The following is a 23,618-nucleotide window of genomic DNA, read 5'->3' as shown; positions in this document are numbered from 1 at the left end:
GAAAAAAGAAAAGAAAAGAAAAGAAAAGAAAAGAAAAGAACCTCTCTGCCTGTGAGGAGGTGATAATTTACTTGGAGAGTTTGAGAGAGACCATGCACATTAAAAAGTTAAATAGATGTCAGACCATATTTCCACAAAGCAAATCACCTTCTCAAAACGATTTCCTTGGAATTTAAAGTGTCATCTATACTTTGATGCCATTAAAATAAAATATTAACATTGATGATATCTAGGTTAGCGGTAACTTAAAATTTGTAGTTTTCTGTGTAGTAAAATATGTAGTATTTATGTAATTTTAAAGAAAAGCATTTTAATAAAATAAAGCAGTATTTTAAATCTGTAAAAATCTGCACTGGCTACTAGAAAACTCAGTGCTAGAATGAGGCAGCCTATAGAATAAACTCAAAAAACCCGACAGTGTGACTGAGCGAAAATGCTTCTGAGGCTCCAAATGCTCCCTGACACTACACACTAATCAACAGGACCCTGGAAAACGGTAGCAAACAAGAACTTCGAGCAAATGTATTCAAGTAATGAATGTCTAGGGATTCGAACAAACTCAAAACCCAACATAGACCAAACCCTCTGGTCCATGTTGATCTCTTGCTTGCCTGGTTATTGCACATCTCACATCTTCCCCTCTAGTCTACCCTGTAAATGATGTGAAATTAATAGTATTAGTCAAAACTTAGAGTGTTTATTGTGTGCTCTCACATATTAATTCAGTCTTCCTAAAACATGTTATTATTTTCAAAAGCTTTCAGAGGCTTCCTCTGACCAAACCATTAAATTGCATTGCTTGGCACTCAGGGACCCCCAAAATATTACCCTAATCTTTCCTCCCAGTTATAGTTTGGGAGATAGCCATGTTACGAGAGAGCTGGAAGGGACCATCTATTACATTTTGTTTTAGGGAGCCAGTGAATGTAGGCATTGTAAAAGTGACCTGCCTGGAACCCTACAGCTTTTAGGGTCAAAGGACTAGCACCCAGGTCTTTTGTCTCCCAGGCCTACCCCACAGCTTTGCCACAGGGACATTTACCCACTTTGTTTACCTCCCTTATAATCCCTTTGCCTTCTCGGCCATCTTATTGATATCTTTCAAGGTCTAAGTCAAGCACCCCTTATACAATAAAGGTTTTTTCCTGATCACACAGTGATTTCTTCACTCCTTTGAGCTAAAGCTATTTCAGTCTATAAGGTAATAAACTACATATTGTCTCATCATGTTTCTTAGGTTGTCCTGCTGCTTGTTCTTATTTGTGTATGACCTTCTCCTTAGAGTGCAAATTTTTTAAGTTCTTTTAGTTGAAAAAGTAGTACATTCACACTGTAAAATAAGTACAAAAGATATGCAGTGAAAAGTCTCCCTTAGATGCCAGACACTCAATCCTTCTCCCTAGGGACAATCACAGTTATCAGTCTCTTTTATAATCTTCCAGAAATATTCTATGTATAGACAAGCACACATGTGTAATAGACATCATACATCATTCTTCACCTTGCCCTTTTATTTACCAATATGATTGTGGAATGAATGCACAGTAACATAGAGCTCATTCATTCTTTTAAACTACTGGATATACCATAATTTATTTAACCAGCCTCTCTAATTTACAAGTTTTGAGGAATAGTTGATATACAATAAATATTGAATGAGTGAGAATGTATGAAATATGGTTGTATTAATTTCTCAGGTCTCATAAAGAGAAAATACAGGCTGATGTGACATGATAAATATACCACCTACCCTAACCTAGTATATTTGGGTAAAGGAAGAAAACAATCTAGTATAAGTTATTGTGAGCTCTTCAAAGAGGAACAATTTAAAACCTACCAAAAAGCAGTTTGTGTTTGATTAAATGACCTTTCATCCCAAATGTAGGAATTTATTTTCAGAAACATTTATTGACCACCTGCTTTGCTCAATAAACACTGTGTTGACTGCTGTTAGAACTATATAGATGTGTAAGAACCTGACCCTGTCTTTAGGAAACTTTGAGTCTAATACTGGAAATGATTGGAAGGCTGTATTGACATACTCTGAGAGAGGTCCAAGGGAAGTAGGATAAAACCACAGGGAAGAGATGCAGTAATTCTGTCTTGAGGTCTCAAATTGGAACTAGAAATAGAGAGATGTAGGTGCATGCAAAGTGAGATTGCATAAATGTAGTATTATGTAATATTTGACACACATAATGCTAGTATTAAAACATAACTGAGCACTGATGAATCCATACTCAAATCAAGAACATTACCAATACTGAAGTTAACTATTTACTTCTCCCCAGTCCATCTCCCTGTCTGCCTTCTAGAGGTACCATGTGATCACTTTTTATTCTGTCTTCTACTCTTCGTGAAGAGCTAGTTATATCCATGGATAGGTATATTTACCTTGGCCCTGGTGTCAGAAATGGATTAGAAGCTCCCTCTGCTGGTTTCATGTACAGATACCAACTGGTTAGACTTTTGCATAAGTGATACCATCACAGTAATTGCAATTATAATTACTTTTTATTGTGCCTACTATGTGTATTAAATATTTTGCATATCTCATTTAAATTTTATAAACTCTCTGTGCAGGAGTGGTGGTTTTCCAGATTTATACATGAGGAAACGTAAGGCTCAATGAGATAAGTAATTTGCCCAAGATTACATATCTGTGAAGGGCAGAACTGAGATTTGAACCCTGATCTGACTCTGAAGCTGTGCTCTTCCTTGCTGTCACTTAAGATAATTTATCTAGAGCATTTAGTACAGTATCTGGCACAGAGCAAACACTCAGCAAATGGTAGCTATTATTACAGTGATTGGCAAGACAGTGATGAATAGAAAATTGGCAGAAAGACATGTAAAAATACTCTTTGAAGTAAAGCAACATTAGGATTTGGAAATAGATATAAGAGTAGCAGTTGTGTAAATAAAATATTCTCTTCAGGCATTTCAGAGACAAGCGACAGCTATAGCCTAGGGAGGAATCACATGACATACAGGACCTTTAGATCTATTTCCTGCTTCATCTTCTCCCATTCTCCCAGGCATTCTATACTGGTCAGATGGTTGACTTGCAGTTACTGAATGGTTCATGCACTCTCATGCCTCCTTACCTTAGGACCTGCTGCTTCCTTTACCTGAACTCGTTCACTTGGCTAACTCCTGCTTACCCTTTAGGATTGGGCTTGAGTGCCACCTCTCCCAGGAAGCCTTCCTTAATTTTCCAACTTAAGTAAGTTCATACAAATAATGTAACAAATTTTTAAAGTAATCCACCTATTTCCCTTCTATCTAAGTAAAACATATATGCCAAAACACATTTTTCAAAACACCCGGGCTAATGTTTAAAGAAAGTAATCCACCTATCACCCTTCTAAGTAAAACATTGTTAAAAATCCCTTAATTTGTCCACATGTATTTATATTTTTCATAAAACAGTTCATGGTTTTGTGTTTTTTTCTTATATAAAAACTTTTGGCTGGGTGTGGTGGCACACGCCTGTAATCCCAGCACTTTGAGAGGCCAAGGCAGATCACCTGAGGTAAGGAGTTCAAGACCAGCCTGGCCAACATGGTGAATTCCTGTCTCTACTAAAAATACAAAAATTAGCTTGCTGTGGTGGCAGGCACCTCTAATCCCAGCTGCTTGGGAAGCTGAGGTAGAAGAATTGCTTGAACCTAGGAGGCAGAGGTTGTAGTGAGCCAAGAGAGTGCCACTGTACTCCACCCTAGGTGACAAAGTAAGACTGTGTATCAAATAATAATAATATTAAAGTGTGATATAAATTTCTAGTTTGGCCGGGCATGGTGGCTCACACCTGTAATCCTATCACTTTGGGAGGTCGAGGTGGGTGGATCACCTGAGGTCAGGAGTTCAAGACCTGCCTGGCTAACATGGCAAAACCCCATCTATACTAAAAATATAAAAATTAGCCAGGTGTGGTGGTGGGTGCCTGTAGTCCCAGCTACTCAGGAGACTGAGGCAGAATTGCTTGAACGGGGAGGCAGAGGTTGCAGTGAGCTAAGATCACATCACTGCACGCCAGGCTAGGTAACAGAGCGAGTCCATCTCAAACAGAAAAAAATAAAAAAGAAAAAATATATATAAAGAAATTTCCAGTCTGTGTATACAGCTTTGAAGTTTTGAATTGTTTTTATAAATGATGTAGTGAGAGGAAATGGGTAACCCAGAAGATTCTTTGAGAAAACAGGACCCTGGGGCCAGGTGCGGTGGCTCACTCCGATAATCCCAGCACTTTGGGAGACCGAGGCAGGTGGATTACGAGGTCAGGAGTTCAAGACCAGCCTGGCCAACATGGTGAAACCCCGTTTCTACTAAAAACACACACACAAAAATTAGCAGGGTATGGTGGCATGCACCTGTAGTGAGAATCGCTTGAACCCAGGAGGCAGAGGTTGCAGTGAGCCAAGATCATGCCACTGCACTTCAGCCTGGGCGACAGAGCAAGACTCCATCTCAAAAAAAAAAAAAAAAAAAGGAAGAGGATTCTCTGCCTCTGTAATAGCTATGGAAATTCTAGCCCAAAATAGGTGATCAGATTATTCCTTACCTGGTGAAATTAGTCTCAGTGCATTTCTCAGCAGAACAAATGTCAAGTGCTTATAGATTTCTACTTTGATAGTAAAATGGCCCTTGCAGAACTGTTACCGATAAGAGAGAACAGGTAAGGAGACTGCAAGTAGACTTTGGGGATAATGTGTTTTGTAGTTCAGAGTTTTCCTCACCTTGGGCTAGTGGTATAGCACATTTATTGTCATCCAGTGGAAAAATCTAACTTGCTAGAAATGAAAAAACTTCTATATAAATATTAGCACAGGTACCCTTGACTGCAAAAGATCGGTTATCACATCTTAATCCAAAGAGAATCACTGGCAAAACATAATTAATTCTTCATCTAATTTTTAGTGCTCACATGGAGTGGCCAAGAAGTAATGAGTCATACCTCTCAAGTGCAGCTGTCCAACAGGTAACACTGACTGGAAATTTGCATTTATCCAACGAAAAATCATGTACTTCATAGCTAACAGCTATTTATACAGTATGTACTTACCAGGCTTCTGGAAACAAAACTAGTATGGACAAACACAAATGTATAAAGGAGCACTGTTTTATATTCTTTTATTTCTTATCTGAAGGTAGATCTAAGAGTTCTTTGCAAGCTTTTTCAGATAACACAGTTCACATTTAAAGGGTAAAACATGTTCTTTATTTGTAGACAGTGATTTACTGCTTCTATATCTAAACATCTGAGCCTCGCTCTGTCACCAGGCTGGAGTCAGTGGTGTGATCTCGGCTCACTGTAACCTCCACCTCCTGGGTTCAAGTGATTCTCCTGCCTCAGCCTCCCAAATAGCTGGAATTACAGGTGTGCACCACCACACCCAGCTAATTTTTTGTATTTTAGTAGAGACGGGGTTTCACCATGTTAGTCAGGATGGTCCCAATCTCCTGACCGCATGATCCACCCACCTTGGCCTCCCAAAGTGCTGGGATTACAGGTGTGAGCCGCTGTGCCAGGCCAACAATTTTCTTAATGTAGAAGATAATTTGTTCACACCACTTAAAAATGAATATCTATTAATCACATGCAAATAGAACGGGAAATCAGTCTAATGTGAATGGATAAGCCATATTATATGTTCAGGCAAACAAAAAGTATAACACACCGATCCTTGTATCTTTTGCTTTTACCCAGAGGCCTTCCAGGGGTCTGTACCCCATAGGCAGGACTCTACGCAGAATTTATATTCATGCCATTTGTTGTTTCACTGTCATATAATAACACTTTCCTGAAGTCTGAGAGGTGACATTTTTAGTTTTCGAAGCCATCAGCTTATGACTTTTAGAATATAACAACTGGAAAAAGTGTTCTCTTTCTTATTGAGAAGATTAGTGTATGGTATAATTCATTCTAATCTGATTATACAATCTTGCATTTATACTTTTAAAAGGAAAAAATTTAAGTGTTTATGTATTTTATCATTTACAAAAGAATGTATGCTTATTATAAAATTTCAAATACTGCAGATATCTATAAAGTATTAAAAGAAATTAAAAGCTAAGGTAATTCCATTTTCAGAGACAACCATTTTGACAACTTAGTGTCCACATGCCCAAAAAATTTTTTTCTACTCATGAGGCTGAAATGGGAGGATCGGTTGAGCCCAGGAGTTTGAGACCAGCTTGGGCAACATAGAGACCCTATCTCTAAAAAGAAAAAATTGTTTTTCAATGCTTCTACAAATGTATAATAATATAGATTTGTGTTATTCAAACTATCTTGCAACTTGATTTCTTTCCTTAATGATAAATCTCAGACATTTTTGCACATTGTACATGTAAATCTACCTTATTCTTCTCAAAAGCTACATGGTACTACATGGTAGTGATTTGTTTAACCAGTCCTCTTTTGATGAGTTGTTTCCAAATATGCAGACATGCTTATTATGTACATCTTTGCACACTTGAGCATACTGCTATAAGATAAATACCTAGAAGAGGAATTTCTAGATCAGATGTTACCAAATCTTCTTCTTATAAGGTTAGATCACTTTACATTCTCAACAGCAGTTATGGGAATGCCTGTTTATAGTTTCTCCAAGTTAATTATCAGTCTTTTTAATTTTTGCCAGTTATCGGTAGGCAAATTGGTATTTATTGTTTTAATTCATATTTGGTTAAATATCAATGGCAGTGAACATTTTTTATGTTATTAGGTCATCTGTATTTTCTTTGAACTGCCTGACATCTTAAGAAAAGTTTAAATAAACATTAGATTATCTATAGGCTTCCCTAACAATTGCTGTATAACTCGTTTCTGTCATAGAAACATCTAATTAATACCTTAACCAGAATGTAAAACTAAATGTGCATATTCTGTGGATTTTCTGAGATCATATATTTTTGTAACCTAGAGCCATGGAACTGCTTAGAGTAAAAGGTCAAAGATCCTGGTCTGTTGGACTATCAGTAGCTGACATGGTTGACAGTATTGTAAACAATAAGAAGAAAGTGCATTCTGTATCAACTTTAGCAAAGGTAATTGCTATTCTTATTCTCTCATTATATTTTAAACTTAGATATTATTAATACAAAACTAGCCAAATCATTATTCATACTCTAACCCCAGGTGTCTTCAGTATCACCAGCTTTTAGAGTAACAGGTAGGAGAAAGCAGTTTAGTTTAAGCCCTATCCTGCTTAGCTATGAGAAGTCTGCCAGCTTGGGCAACATAGTGAGACCCCCATCTTTACAAAAACAAAAACAAAACTTTGCCAGGCATGTGACAGCCACTCAGTAGGCTGGGGTGGGAGAATCTCTTGAGCCTGGGAGGTTGAGGCTGCAGTGAGCCATGTCACCAGACTCCAGCATGGACAACACAGCGAATCCCTGTCTCCAAAAATAAAATCTTGACTGGGCGCCGTGGCTCATGCCTGTAATCCCAGCACTTTGGGAGGCGAGGTGGGCAGATCGCTTGAAGTTAGGAGTTTGAGACCAGCCTGGCTAACATGGTGAAACCCCTCTCTACTAAAAATACAAAAATTAGCTGGGCATAATGGCAGGTGCCTGTAATCCCAGCTACTTGGGAGGCTGAGGCAGGAGGCAGAGGTTGCAGTGAGCCAAGATCACACCACTGCAACTCCAACCTGGGTGACAGGCTGAATTGAACACTAAATTCTAGTGTTCAACAGCATAGTAGGGTGAGCGTGATTATTAATAATTTATTGTACATTTCAAAACAGCTAGAAGAGGGCAGGTGTGGTGGCTCATGCCTGTAATCCCAGCACTTTGGGAGGCAGAGGTGGGAGGATCACTTGAGCTTAGGAGTTCAAGACCAGCTTGGGCAATATAGAGAGACCTCATCTCAAAAAAAAAAAAAAAGAAAAGAAAAACAAAATAGCCAGAAGAGACCATTTGGAATGTTTTCCACACAAATAAATGATAAATGTTTGAGGTGATGGATAGCCCAATTACCCTGATTTGATCACTACACATTATATGCATATACTGAAATATCACATGTGCCCCACAAATACATACCATTATGGTACCAGTGTGTTTTTTTTTTTAAGACGTTATTGTCATTTGACTGTGCCCAGAGACCATCCCATGCCCCTCACCAGGAAATCCATTCCTTTTTTTTTTTTTTTTTTTTTTTTTGAGACGGCGAGTCCTCGGGCTGTGGGTCGCCCAGCTAGAGTGGGCAAGTGGCGCGGATCTCGGGCTCAGCGTGGGCAAAGCGGTTCCGGCTTCCCAGGTTCACGCCATTTTCTCCCGGCCTCAGCCTCCGAGTGCTGGGTGACTACAGGCGCCCGCCATCTGTGGACGACCGCCGGCCTAGGTTTTTTGGTATTTTTAGTAGAGACGGGTTTCACCATTGTTAGCGAGGATGGTCCTCGATTCTCCTTTACCTCGTGATCGCACCCGCGCTCGGCCTCCCAAAGTGCTGGGGAAATACAGCTGAGCCACTGCGCGCCGCGGCCAGGACAAATGCCATTCTGAACGTATCTTTTTTCTTAGCCCCCAACCCTGGTACCCATGATTGGCAGGGGGGGCTAGCTTAATTCTCACAAAGTGGAGTGTCCTGACCAAGTTGTTTCCAATTCTTCTCAAAAAAATTTTCTGAAATGATAAGTTTACAAAATCATATGGAATGATTGTGAGGTCTGGGACTTCTAAAATAAAATAAAATAAGTAAATGAACAGAAAAAACTTTTAAGTCCAACTTGTATCACTTTGTCTTAGAACTAAGAAAGCAAGAAAGTATGCATTTTGTATTAATTCTTTGCAGTGATTTAGTTCTATTAAAATCCCTATTTTTCTCATTTCAGGGTTATTATGATATAAATAGTGAAGTGTTTTTAAGTTTGCCTTGCATCCTTGGAATCAGTGGAGTATCTGAAGTCATCAAAACCACACTGAAAGAAGATACAGTTTCTGAGAAACTCCAAAGCAGTGCATCCTCAATCCATGGTCTCCAACAACAGTTAAAACTTTGATTCTCAAATGCAATTTGAGAGGCTGAACCTCTACCTAAAGGGAAAAGTCATTTAATTTTACCAATATATATAGGTTTGAGAATTTCTGTATCCTGCTATTTATCCTTACAAACTGCTTGGTTAAAGTAGAGGGTTTCTTGATTAGCTTTGGGATTTAAATCCTTAAGAAGTTACATAAGGAGGGGAAAAATTAATTTTATTTGGGGTTCTTGAGATATCTATGCTGTTCTTCAAATCTACAGAGGGGTAAACATTCATCTGAAGTGTGCATCAATTTAAATCATATATCCTAAACTAAAAGCACAATTCACACTTTGGGAATATTTTATAAGTAATACATCTTTAAAAGAAAATTACCCTTTGACTTTTATAATAAACATAAGTTCAAGGCACAGATTTACAAAATCTGTGTCAGTTGTACATTCACAGGATCCACAGCTTAAGTTACTAATGTTTCTTGTGTAAAATCCTGTTGGTAGTAATAGTAAAGCATTGTATTTCCCTTCTTCAAATTAATTAGCTACCAAAAAATGGAAAAGAATTTTACATGCACTTTAAAACAGAAAATGGAAAGTGAATTTTTAAAATGATATGCATTAAAAGTTTAATTTAATTTCCAGTGGGACTTTGTGAAATTTTCTATAACTTCTTCCTGGAGTATATAAGATCTCCAACATCTCATAAATTAATTGTGATATTAGTAGAACCATAGACAAATGTATATTTTTAGTAGAAATAGATTATGAATGAAAGCCAAGTAGCTTACTTTAGAGCCAAACTATGAGATTTTCATTAAAAACATTGGTCATAATAGGGAGAGGTCAAATGGACTCTCCCCATTATTTGTTCTGAGCAAATCCTTTAACCTCTCCTGATCATACAGTTCAGAGTACACACACTTTGGTGATGGATCAACAGCAATATTTTCTTATGTGAAAGATAGCTTATTATTACTATTGTGACATTACAACTAATAGTAATAGTTAACATTAACACTTCATATATACCAGGCATGATAAGCACTTTATTATTTTACTGAATCCTCACAACAGCCCACTGAGGTAGGGACTATTACCATCATCATTTTATAAAAGGAAACTGAGGTTTAGTCCTCAAGAAGTCTTGGCTATTAAGGGGCACTTATCCATACAACCTCTACTTTTCTAGGCACTAAAAGGGGAAAAGGCTTAACAGCCAAAATAGTTATCAAAAGACCCTAAAGTTGGGGTCCTATACACCATGAAAGGATTACTTTTATTCTCATGTAAGGGCATGCTTTTATAAAAAACAAACATGGGTTGGGCGTGGTGACTCATGCCTGTAATCCCAGCACTTTGGGAGCCCAAGGCAGGCAGATCACGAGGTCAGGAAATAGAGATCATCCTGGCTAACACGGTGAAAGCCCGTCTCTACTAAAAATACAAAAAATTAGCTGGGCATGGTGGCAGGTGCCTGTAGTCCCAGCTACTTGGGAGGCTGAGGCAGGAGGATGGCATGAACCCAGGAGGCGGAGCTTGCAGTGAGTGGAGATCACACCACTGCACTCCAGCCTGCGCGACAGAGCGAGACTCCATCTCAAAAAAAAAAAAAGTTTAAAAATTTGCCAGGTGTGGTGCTGTGCACCTGTAGTTCCAGCTACTCAGGAGGCTGAGGCAGGAGGATTGCTTGAGCCCAGAAGTTCAAGATTACAATGAGCTATGATCATGCCACTGCACTCTAGGCAACACAGTGAGACCCTGTCTCTAAAAAAATAAAAATAAAAATAAAGCAAGCATATAATAGGTTAATCCAGATGGAGATAAGAGGGTTTATAAGGCCAGACACATCCTAGGTAAAGAGGAAATAGGCAAACTAACGCTGTTTTAGTGTAATAAGGAATGCTTATAATGATGAACTTTAGTCAAAGAAAAGGTGAAATTATATTCAGTAACCCATGTTTAGGAAAGCAGAAAAGATTTAATATGCTTGGAAAGATTCCCACCAGAGTTAACTGGATAAAAACCTTGGATATTTGAAGAGAAAAGCATTTAGGTCTATATAATTTCAATATGCATGCGAATTAGTTCATGTTACCCTAACAATGTATTCTTACTGTCCTTTTTTATGAAATAGGAAAGTAAAACTGAAAGAACTATTGTTTTTAAACTAGCCTTTTCTAATATTTGATATCTAAAAGTTAGATAATATGTAATATGCTTTTGAACAATAACCAGAAAATATTGTATAATAAATTACCAATAACTCATTAATTATAAAAGGAACATGTCAATACAACAAATGTTTATTTAACACCTACTGTTATTCCAAATACTGTGTTAGAATTTGACTATTCGAAGATGAATAATAGTCTTTGCCCTCTGGAAGGCCACAATGAAGAAGTAATTCTCTGTATCAGATATTTCTTTGAGTGTTAAGTATATTAGTAATCATGTTGTAAATCCCAGTGTAAGTCAAGAAGCAATATCACCACCATCACCTCCCTATGATTTTGTGATAATTTGACATTCTCAATGCTTGTTAACTTTCATGTTTTTATTTTTACAAAATCATGCAGAGCTTGTTATAATTTTTAGTGGGGTTTGGATTAAAATGCTTTTTTGATGTAGCAGAAGACAAACTTTTTTCCATTTTACATTGTTTTCCTTAAATATTAAGAATAATGAACAAAATAAACTGATTTCAAAATCACCAGGTGATACTTCATTTATTAAGTGAAAGGAAACATTCAGATTAAGGAGATTTTTTCATACAATTCACACAGCACCCAGGATATTTAGTTATTTTGTGTAAAATGAAGAGACTAGATTTTATCAATTGTTTTCAAACTTTTAAAATTATTTTAGCAAGAAAACTTTTAAAATCTTTTGTTTTGAGCCAGGTTCTCACTATATTGCTCAGGCTGGACTCAAACTCCGGCTCAAGTAATCCTCCTGCCTCAGCCAATGGAGTAGCTGGGACTGCAGGTGCACCATCAGCTTATTTGTGTTTTCATCTGTGATAATCGGGGGATTTAAAATTCTCCACTAATATACGTGAGGATAGAAATCAAAATGCCTAATGAGTGGAAAAAACTCGTATTTAGTGTTGAAATGGCAAGCAACTTTCAAACGCATTTCAACTACTGTTACCTTCACATCAAAAAATTAACTGATTTTGCTATTTCTAAAACCACAAAGACTTTTTCCCCACACACATTCAATCCTTCATGGTTCCAATGAAATAGATAAGAAGTTAACACTGTATATTGAGGTATAGTGTTGACCCTGAAAGATTGCAAAAGACTGATGGTAAACATGCAGCAAGAAAGCTTTTTAAACAATATATTGCTGGGCACAGTGGCTCACACATGTAATCCTAGCACTTTGGGAGGCTAAGGTGAGAGGATCAGACCAGCCTGGCCAACATAGTGAAATCCTGTCTCTACTAAAAATATAAAAAATTAGCTGGGTGTGGTGGTGGGCACCTGTAATCCCAGCTACTCAGGACGCTGAGGCAGGAGAATCGCTTGAACCTGGGAGGCAGAGGTGCAGTGAGCCGAGATCATACTATTGCACTCCAGCTTGGACAGCAAGAGCAAAACTCCGTCTCAAAAAATATATATATATATACACACACATAAAATTTTAATATAAATTTATATTTATAAAATATATAAATAATATTACCTGGCATTCCTCCAATTCATAAAGGTACAGTTGCTCTAATTAAAGGGACTCCTGGTTAAGCCGTGGCTTTAAGAACAGTTTGAAAAGCCCATTGCTTTTAAAAGACATAAAACAGCAAGTAAAATGGAAGGACAGACTGACCTCTAGTTTGGTTTGACTGGAACTGTATGCTTAACTAAGGAGTTGGAAAACAGGTGGAGGTTGCAGTGAGCTGAGATGGCACTACTGCACTCCAGCCTGGGCGATGGAGTGAGACTGTCTCAAAAAAAAAAAAAAAAAAGAAAAGAAAAACAATACCTTTTGGAATAGCCTTTATTTGTGTGTGTTAGCAACAGTTTATAATGATGCTTCTACATGCTTTCAGTTAGACCCTCCTTGTGAATATGACCTTCATTTAGATGCCAACTTTGAAGGGAATCAATACCACAGCCTTGTTCTCATTAGGGCTGTACTAAAATAATCGAAACTGTCACACATCTCATCATCAAACTCAAAATTGTACGATACCTTGAATGACACTGTGGTTACAAAACTGACGGTGATGTGTAATGATAACTAATGTAAGCCACCATGAAGAATTTTTATGGGAAGTAAAAATTCAGTTAAGATGGAAGTACCTACCCTTGCATTGTGCAAGGCAATGAAGATCTGAAGTAAGCCTGCCTTCAAGGGCTTGGATTTTGACAGTGGACAGGTACAAAAATACAGCACCAGGTAAAATACGGCCTGTATTATCATTATGTCTGGGTACAGGAGAAATTCTGACTTAGGGAATGGTTTCCTGGAGAAGAAATTACTATCTGGCTTCTCGTGAAACAAAGGCTCTACATTTGACCCTTGCCAACGTAGTATGAAGGTCTTTAAAGCTTAAAAAAAAATCACTAATTAGAGGAACACTGGGCATCATCTAATACAAGTGTATCACTTTACAGTCGGGAGAAACTTATGCCTGAGCTAGAAATGCACTAGCCTACCATCATCACAAGGGCAAGTCAGTGACACAACACTCTGACTGCCAGTGCAGTGCCCTCCCACTTGATGAATCAGTCATTAAGGCTCATTGGCAAGCCATTCCTACTTCTTCCCTTTCCGGCACTAGCTTCCTCAAGTCAACTCTGTGAAATACCTGCCAATCTTATCCTGAACCAGAGTTTCGACCCTCGGAACAGTCTTGCCCACATCTTTGGGACCTGATTCGTCCTGCTGAATCCGGCACTCGAGGGTAGGGTTGGTTGGAACCTACCCCATCAAGCCTCTCTCAATCCCACACGCTGTCCACAATTGCCCGCAGGATGGCAGCCCGGAAGTGACGTAGTGGAAGCGGAAGTGGTGCCTTGGTTCCGACTTCCTGTTGTTTGAGGCTGGGTCGGGGGTGTGCGATTGTGTGGGACGGCTTGGGGCAGCCCAGCAGCGGCTGACTCTGCCTGCGGGGAAGGGAGTCGCGAGGCGGCCGTCATGGCGGTGTCGGAGAGCCAGCTCAAGAAAATGGTGTCCAAGGTGAGGCTGCGACGCGCTCGCCCTCCAGCGCGCGCCCACCGCTCCCTTCCGCGCCCTGCCGAGTCCGTCCCGGCCCAGCCAAACAAGCTTCCCAGACGGGCCGGAAGCCCCAGTGCAGCCCTTAGCCACCTTCTCAGACCCCCGCCCCGAGGCGCCTGTCGCCTGGTGCGGGAATCCCCGTACGGGAGCTGGGAGGGTGGGGGGCGGCGACAGTCGACAAAGACGTGGAGCGGAAACTGCCTGACACCTGCCGCCCACCCGCCCTTCTCTCTTCCACAGAGTTTGGAGCTGTCTGTGGGGCAGTGTGGTTTTCGTCTTAGTTTTTATAAACACAAAGACGGAATCATATTTAGTTCTAGATCTGAGGCAATCCTCTATTCCTGTCCCAATCCAGGGATCCTCCAGTCTTAGCCTTTCTTTTGCTGGCCCGCAGAGATTGTGGCCTTTTCAGTTTTGTATTCTCCAGAAAAGTCCAGAGAAGCCAAAATACCAGTCCCTTACTGAAATACATACCATTACCGTTTCAGGGATTTGCTAAGAGTAACTACTCTTAAGTGTATGCTTCTTATAATGCGTATTTATTTGCCTTGAGCTTAATTTATGATCTTCACGGCTCAAAGCTAGTGGTTTTTTTTTTCAATTTTTAAAAAAGCGGTTAAGCATTTTGTATTTTAAAGCCATGATTTATTTATATAATTACTTCAAACGTGGCACCTCACACCAGAGTGGAATGGCTTTTGTTATGTTTTGTTGTAATTTTCCAAAACATGTAAAATGATTGGGAGTTGAGTCCTGACCAGTTCAACGTGTTAGCTTCGGATAGTTTTGTCAAAGCAAGAATGGTAGCAATCAGCGGTTTAAGCGGTTTCAATTTTTAATAAAACACATTATGTATAAAACATTTTTAAAAACGGACTTTTCCGGTTAAATCGCCCCCATAGTCCTTGATTGAAGACCAAGTAACCTCTAAAGAGAAAGTGACAGTTTTCAAAATAAAGCATACCTTGGTTGTGTAATCATATATTTTAGGCTTCTTGGTTTTGTTTTGATAAACTAGTTATCCTTAGTTACAGAGGACGTGTGGGAAGCCATAGAAGATTGTGACCCAGGTAAAGATCCATGTTGTAACTTTTATATATCACTTTTTGAAAAAACAGTATATTGTTTCACATAGTATGTAGCTGAAGAGTATCTGTTCCATTACTTTTTTTTTTTTTTTTTGAGAGTCTTGCTCTGTCACCCAGGCTGGAGTGCAGTGCTGCGATCTTGGCTCACTGCAATCTCTGCCTCCCAGGTTCAAGCGGTTCTCCTGCCTTAGCTTCCCAAGTAGCTGGGATTACAGGTGCCCACTACTTCACACAGCTGATTGTTGTATTTTTAGTAGAGTCAGGGTTTCACCATGTTGGCCAGGCTGGTCTTCAACTGCAGACCTCAGTAATCCATCTGCTTTGGCTTCCCAAAGTGCTGGGATTACAGGCGTGAGCCACCACGCCTGGCATCCATGACATTTTTTATCTTTAAATTGATAGCGTAGTCATTAAGATTTATTCCTTGGGCCGGGCGCGGTGGCTCACACCTGTAATCCTAGCACTTTGGGAGGCCAAGGCAGGTGGATCACCTGAGGTCAGGAGTTCAAGACTGGCCTAATCAACATGGTGAAACCCCCGTCTCTTCTAAAATACAAAAATTAGCCGGGCATGATGGCGGGTGCCTGTAATCCCAGCTGCTTAGGAGGCAGAGACAGGAGAATCGCTTGAACCCGGGAGACGGTGGTTGCAGTGAGCCAAGATCGAGCCACTGCACTCCAGCCTGGGTGGCTGAGCAAGACTCCGTCTCAAAAAAAAAAAAAAAATTATTCCTTAATGTATGTGTATATTCATATAAAGAGCAAGAATATTCAAATATTAGCTTATTTTTTATACCCTTACTAAGTTTCCTAAGCGTCCTCTAGAGAAACCTGCCATCAAAGACAAAGGCAAGGCATGTTCAGAAGATATTTTATACCTCTGCCTGCCTCCCCCTGCAGCCAACCTGTGATTACTCTAGAAACAAAAACAGAGGTAGGGAAGAGGTAGGAGAGAGCATTCTACCTGTCTTTTGGTCCTTCACTCAATATCTGGAAAATTGAGACTCCTGTATGTGATTATGACGATTCTGAGCATCAGCGTCTGTTCTGTCTAACCTATGAATTTTAGACAGGTAAGAATAGCAAGTAGAGTAATAGAAGCAGTTGTGGGGCTCCTTCCTCCTAAAGAAGGGCTTGAAATGTTTTCCTTTCAGCTGGTGTGGTCTGATGTAAGAATTGTTAGCCAGGACCCTGCACACATGGCTAGGGTGAAGGTCATTATTGTTTTCTCTTTATCTGATTGTAGGCTCTCCACACCCATCATGGTACTCTGGCCACCTGCCTTATGTTTTGTATGTATATTATAAAAGATCTTTTTTTCCCTTGAGCATTATCTTAGCTCCCAATTTCAACATAACTTTTAACACCCTTCTCTGTTACCATTTTTGCAATTAACAGAGGTATATTTATACCAGATTAGTCCCTCTTGCTTTAAAGAAACAACTTTCCACTTTAGATGTTTCATACATACTTATATTTTTACATAGTTTATCTACAGCATTTCTAGAGGCGCAGTCACTGCTAAATAAGTAGAAGAAAACTGTGGGCCTGGTGTGATGGCTCATCCCTGTAATCCCAGTACTTTGGGAGGTAGAGATGGGAGGATCACTTGGGGCCAGGAGTTCAAGATCAGCCTGGGCAACACAGCTAGACTCTGTCTCTACAAAAAATTTAAAAATCAGCCAGACTTGGTGGCATGCACCTGTAGTCCTAGCTACTTGGGAAGGAGAAGCAGGAGGATTACTTAAACCCAGGAATTCAAGGTTACAGTGAGCTATGACAGAGTGAGAACCTGTCTCAAAAAGTAAAAAATGAAAAAAAATTTAAACAGTAACAAAATTGGCCAGGTGTGCTGGCTCATGCCTGTAATCCCAGCACTTTGGGAGGCTGAGGTGGGCGGATCACTTGAGGTCAGGAGTTCGAGACCAGACTGGCCAACGGTGAAACCCTGTCTCTACTAAAAATACAAAATTAGCTAGACATGGTGGCACATGACTGTAATCCCAACTACTCAGGAGGCTGAGGAAGGAGAATTGCCTGAACCTGGGAGGTGGAGGTTGCAGTGAGCTGAGATCATGCCACTGCACTCCAGCCTGGGTAACAGAGCGAGATTCCATCTCAAAAACAAACAAATAAATAAAAATAATAAAATAAAGATTGATATGTCCCTCACACTGTTTTAGGCTCTAGGGATGCAACAGTGAACAATAGGACAAAAAAAACTATGCTTCTGGAATTTAAATTTTTATAAAAGGTAATAAATAATAAATCAAGTAGTATGTTGGAAAGTGATAAGTGCTTTAGAGAGAATAAAGCAGGAAAGGGAAATGGGGAGTGCTAGGGTGTGGAAATGGGATGAGTCACAGTTTTGTATCTGATAGTAAAGAGAGGTCTTTCTGAAAAAATCTATTTGAGCTCACCTGAGAGGTAAAGAAACTGTGTGGTTGGCATGGGGCTCACACCTGAAATCCAAGCACTTTGGGAGGCCGAAGCTAGAGGATCGCATTGAGGCCAGGAGTTCCAGACCAGCCTGTGCAACATAGCATGACCTTGTCTCTTCTCTACTAAAAATATTAAAAATTAACCAGTCGTGGTGCACACCTCTAATCCCAGCTACTTGGGAGGCTGAGATGGGAGGATCACTTGAGCCCAGGAGTTTGAGGTTGCAGTGAGCTGTGATCACACCACTGTACTCCAGCTTGGGTGACAGAGCGAGATCCTGTCTCAAGAGAAAAAACAAACCTGGAACAATCTGGGGTAAGAACATTTCAGAAAGAAGGAAAAACAAATGCAAAGGCTCATAGAAGTTTGTCATGCATGATAGAGGAACAACAAAGGAGGGTATGGTGGCTGGACTGGAGTGAGCAAGGGAGGAAGTGGTGGTATGGGTCTAGACAGAGCATCAATGGTATGAGAGGTTTGGAGGACCTTGCAGGCCATTGTAAGGACCTTGGCGTTTACTTGGAGTATGATGAAAAGCCATTGCTCTGTTTCAGTTGTTACCAATATTACTCTAGCTGCTATGTTGAGACTAGACTGTAGTGGGTTAACGATGGAGGCAGAGACACCATAAAGAGGCTGTTGCAGTAATCTAGGTGAGAGGTGTTGGTGGCTTAGACCAGGACTGTAGCTATGGAGATACCGGATGTATGCTGAAGGCAAAGCTAACAGGATATTTTGACAGATTGGCTGTGGATGTGAAGAAAAGAGAGGGCATCGAGGATAACGTCAAGGTTTTTGGCCTGAGCACCTGGAAGGATATGTATGTATACACATATGGAAGACATTGGAGAAGTAAATTTGGGGGGAAGATAAGGAGTTCAGTTTTGGTCATATTCAATTTGACATTCATTAGATATCCAAGGGGAAATGTCAAATTAGTAATTGTATATACATTTTCTGGAGTTCAGAAAAAAGGTTAAGATTGGAAAATTTTAATTTGAGGGTTTTCAACATATAAATTATATTTTCAACCATGAGGGAGATCAAAGGAATGAGTTTAGATAGAGAAGAAGACCAAGGACTTAGCCTGCACTCAATAATAATTGGTTAGGTTAAGAGAACAAGCCAGCAAAGAAACCCAGAAGGCACAGGCAGAGTTCAGGAGAACAGTTGATGTCCTGGAAATCAAATGAAGAACATATTTTAAGAGAAGGGGGCTGGCCATGATGGCTCATGCCTCTAATCCCAACACTTTGGGAGGTTGAGGTGGACAGATTGCTTGAGCCTAGAAGTTCAAGACTAGCCTGGGCAACATGGTGAAATCCAGCTCTATCAAAAATACACAAAAATTAGCTAGACATCTTGGCGCATACCTGTAGTCCCAGCTACTTGGGAGGCTGAGGTGGAAGGATCAGTTGACCCCGGGAGGCGGAGGTTGCAGTGAACTGAGATCATACCACTGCACTCCAGCCTGGGTGACAGAGCCAGACCCTGTCTCAAAAAAAATTAGGAAGGGGCCATGTGCAGTGGTTCATACCTGTAATACAAACACTTTGGGAGGCTGAGGTGAGAGGATCACTTGAGCCCAGGAATTTGAGACCAGCCTGGGCAGCACAGTGAGATCCCATCTCTATGAAAAATTTAAAAATTATCCAGGTGTGATGGTGCATGCCTGTAGTCCCAGCTACTTGGGAGGCTGTGGTGGGAGTATCACTTGAGCCCAGGAGGTTGAGGCTGAAGTGAGCCATGATCGTACCACTGCACTCTAGCCTGGGCGACAGAGTGAGACCCTATCTCAAAAAAAGAAGCGGGGGGAAAGGAAGGAATCAGTTTGCTCAAATATTGCTGAATCAGCTTGGTCAAATATTGCTGATAGATGAAGTAAGACAAAGATAGTATTGGTCATTACATATCATGTGGCAGTTATTGGTGACCTTACTGAACAATTTCAGTGAAGTACTGAGTATAGAAGCCTAATTGGAGTGGATTTGAAGAGACCAGGTCTCTAGACATTGAGCATCAGTGGTTGCTAACATCACAGAGATACTCAGATATGTTGTGGTCCATGATGAAAAACATTATCCTCTATGAAGTGATCTTATCAGAGAAAGAAGAGGAAAAAAATATAAAAGGAAAAAAAATTTTTTTTTAAAAACTGAGTCTAGCTCTGTCGCCCAGGCTGGAATTTGATGGCATGATCTCGGCTCACTGCAACCTCTGCCTCCCGGGTTCAAGCAATTCTTCTGCCTCAGCTTCCTGAGTAGCTGGGATTACAGATGCATGCCACCATTCCCAGCTAGTTTTTGTGTTTTTAGTAGAGATGGGGTTTCACTGTGTTGGCCAGGCTGGTCTCGAACCCCTGACCTCGTGATCCGCCCGCCTCGGCCTCCCAAAGTGCTGAGATTACAAGCGTGAGCCACCACGCCCGGCTGGAAATTTTGTAATCATGAGGATAATAACCTGTAGATCCAACTAACTCACAGAAACATGTATCTATGAAACTATACTAAAGGTATACAATTAACACATTCCAAACCATGAGAGCCTCTGTAAGACAAATGAACAAATGTCTTTAACAAATTCTAAGGAGCAAAAATAGAGATGTGCCAATCAGTTAAGTATTTTTCAGCTGAACAGTAGATAAATAAAACGTGCAGTAAGAAGTGGGCCATACATGCCTGTAAATCCCAACACTTTGGGAGCCTGAGGCGAGATGATTGCTTGAGGCCAGGAGTTGGAGACCAGCCTGGGCAATATAGCAAGACCCTGTCTTTACAAAAATAAAAATAAATAAGCTGGGCATGATGGCACATACCTGTAGTTCTGTGTACTTGGGAGGCTGAGGCAGGAGGATCACTGAGCCTGGAGTTTGAGGTGGCAGTGAGCTGTGATTGTGCCACTTTACTTCATCCTGGGTGACAGAGCGAGACTGTCTCCAAAATAAATGAAAGGAATGAAGTACAGATAAATGCTACAACATGGATAATCTTGAAAACATGCTAAGTGAAAGAATTTAGTCATGAAAGATCACGTTTGAATAAGCAAATCTACAGAGACAAATTTGTGGTTGTCTAGGATGAAGGCTGGGGGCAAAGTAGAATGGGGGGTGATTGCTAAATGGTATGCATTTCTTTAGGGATGGTGAAAATGTTCTGAAGTTGATTACAGTGGTGGTTACACAACTCCGAATGTACTAAAAACCATAGAACTATACTTTTTAAATGTGTGAATTATATGGTATAAAGAATATAAATTAAAAGGGACTTAAGAGACATTTTAACAAATGCAATGTGTGGACTTTATTAGGATGCTGATTCAAACTGAAAACATAAAAAACATGACTTGAGACTATAGATATTTACTGATGTTACGGAAATAGTGATTATTTTAGTGTGATAATAGGATTGTGGGGTTTTTAGGTTCTTTGAGGCTTTCATTAATGCTAACGATTAGTGAAAAAGATTTTAAGAAAATTCATCCGCTCTAAAATACATGTATTGGTTTTAAACTAAATTCTTACGCGATTTTGCTTTTCAGTACAAATACAGAGACCTAACTGTACGTGAAACTGTCAATGTTATTACTCTATACAAAGATCTCAAACCTGTTTTGGATTCATATGGTGAGTTTATGCAATAAAAATCACAATTTCTATACTTTGAGTTTACTCTCTTTGTTAATTATTGTAATTTTTTCCATTTTCCTTTGAGGTTTGTGGATTTTTCAATTGTAGGACTGCACCACCACCTAATAAAACTACTGGAAGGTAGCAAATTAGAAGATCTAATAAAAACATTTTATATTTTTTTAGTTTTAGTTTTTTATGTTAAAAAAAAATACTCTAGCTGGACGTGGTGGCTCATTTCTGTAATCCCAGCACTTTGGGACGCTGAGGTGGGTGGACCACTGAGCCCAGGAGGTTGAGACCAGCTTGGGCAATATGGTGAAACCTTGTCTCAACAAAAAAATACATAAAGTTGGCCTGGCACTCCTGTATTCCCAGCTAGCCAGGAGGCTGAGGTGGGAGGATTGCTTGAGCCCAGGAGGCAGCAGTTGCATTGAGCTGAGATCGGGCCACTGCACTCCAGCCTGGGCAACAGAGCAAGACTCTGTCTCAAAAAAAGAAAAAAAACCTCTAACATAGAACTATGCAAATTTAAACCTAGGAGGGCATGTTAAAGATAGTTTAGTCCGTTTCCCAAAGTTTTGTCTCTAGACCCTTAGTTGTGCTGGGGACAGGGGTAGAGGCAGAATTCTATAGTTAAGCTTGAGCAACTTATGGATTAAACAAAATTGAGTTTCATTGCGTGAAGATTTCTCAGAGCCTTTAATATGCTAATGTGTTGTGTATCACTGAGATGAGCAAGGATATATTGTATAATACATCCTAAAGTTATTTAACTGCTGAACCTCCCTGCCCCCATAGTCTCTTTATATTTTCAGGAACACATTTTGCAAAACTATACTCTAGACCATCCCTTTCATTTTATAGTTGAGGAAAATATTATTTAATGTGGTCTTTAATTCTATAAAGTAGGTAAGCATGTCAGTTTGTCTCTACTTTCTGTTGAGACAAAATAAAGTTGTAAGACATGACAATGCTTGGAGTTTCCCTTTTTTTAAAATAGTCTTTTCTGTCCCTGCCAAATCCTAACATAATCTCTTCTACCATGTCTCCTTGAAAATACTTAATATGCCAGGGCCGAGGGAAAACCCATGCTGCTTCTTGTCCATTGTGAGACCCTTAACTCTGAAGGCAAGGAACTGAATTTTGTAGCTGAGACTTGCTAAATTTCACTTGCTTCCAAGGCTTTGAAAACATTAGGAAACTGGTGAAGAGAGGTGGGAAGGAACAGAGTGGCAGTCAGTTCTGCATTTCCTGAAACAATAAAGACATGAACCCAAAGTCCTTCCAAACCTAGGTCACAATTCCTTCTCATCTCAGCCTACCTTATTTCTGTCCACATACTGACAGTTTTGATCAAAACTGACAAAGACTCCGTTATCAAATCTTGTATAGTTTCATATGGCTGTACCAAGTGTAAATCATTGTTACCAAATTCTTTTAGAGTAAACAAAGCCCCACATTTATATAAGGTGGTTTTCTTTTTTAAAATGCACAAAATCAGAATACATTGCAGTGTAGCTTACATTCGTTAACGGTAAGTAAAAGAACAAAGGTCAACAATGTACGGTCATGCATTTTGTAGTGATAGAGATACGGTCTGAGAAATGCATTATTAGGCGATTTCATCATTGAGTGTACTTAGACAAACCTAGATGGTATATCCTACTAGGATACACCTAGGTTATATGGCATGCCTGTTGCTCCTAGGCTACAACCTATACCAGATGTTACTGTACTGCATACCATAGGCAGTTGTAACACAATGGTATTTATGTATCTAACCATAGAAAAGTTACATTGAAAACACAGTATAGTAATCTTATGGGATCAGTGTCTTATATGCAGTCCATTGTTGACCCAAACATTACACAGTAGATGGCTATAGTTCTTTGTTTTTGTACTGCACATTACAACCTTTCCCCTATGTGTATAGTGTTAATTCCAAATCATTGTTAGAAATAATAGCTGTCCGGCCGGGCGCGGTGGCTAAAGCCTGTAATCCCAGCACTTTGGGAGGCCGAGACGGGCGGATCACGAGGTCAGGAGATCGAGACCATCCTGGCTAACACAGTGAAACCCCGTCTCTACTGAAAAAAAAATACAAAAAACTAGCCGGACGAGGTGGCGGGCGCCTGTAGTCCCAGCTACTCGAGAGGCTGAGGCAGGAGAATGGCGTGAACCCGGGAGGCGGAGTTTGCAGTGAGCCGAGATCCGGCCACTGCACTCCAGCCTGGGCGACAGAGCGA

General features: G+C 40.0%; 2 protein-coding genes across 8 annotated transcripts in view; both read left to right on the top strand.

The window, feature by feature from the left end:
* Positions 1–9,633, top strand: part of UEVLD (UEV and lactate/malate dehyrogenase domains) — a 72,989-nt gene extending 63,356 nt beyond the window's left edge. For 5 of the 7 annotated variants that reach the window (XM_017858112.1, XM_017858122.1, XM_017858139.1 and 2 more), the window contains 3 exons: positions 4,921–4,981; positions 6,930–7,053; positions 8,847–9,633. In XM_017858112.1, coding sequence (XP_017713601.1) covers positions 4,921–4,981; positions 6,930–7,053; positions 8,847–9,014 — 353 coding nt within the window. In that variant the 3' untranslated portion in view covers positions 9,015–9,633. Of the gene's footprint in view, positions 1–4,920; positions 4,982–6,929; positions 7,054–8,846 lie in introns of those variants that run through there. The other 2 variants (XR_001882592.1, XM_017858121.1) reach the window with 2 other exon arrangements.
* Positions 9,634–13,069: 3,436 nt separating this feature from the next.
* TSG101 (tumor susceptibility 101) overlaps positions 13,070–23,618 on the top strand; it is a 52,455-nt gene continuing 41,906 nt past the window's right edge. The window contains 2 exon segments of the mRNA XM_017858087.1: positions 13,070–14,176; positions 21,282–21,366. Coding sequence (XP_017713576.1) covers positions 14,135–14,176; positions 21,282–21,366 — 127 coding nt within the window. The 5' untranslated portion in view covers positions 13,070–14,134.

The sequence above is a fragment of the Rhinopithecus bieti genome, unplaced genomic scaffold (genome assembly GCF_001698545.2).
Source record: "Rhinopithecus bieti isolate Rb0 unplaced genomic scaffold, ASM169854v2 scaffold_2350, whole genome shotgun sequence".
Classification (NCBI taxonomy): Eukaryota; Metazoa; Chordata; class Mammalia; order Primates; family Cercopithecidae; genus Rhinopithecus; species Rhinopithecus bieti.
The sequence above is the reverse complement of the archived record's forward strand: the minus strand, read 5'-3'. Positions and strand labels throughout refer to the sequence as shown.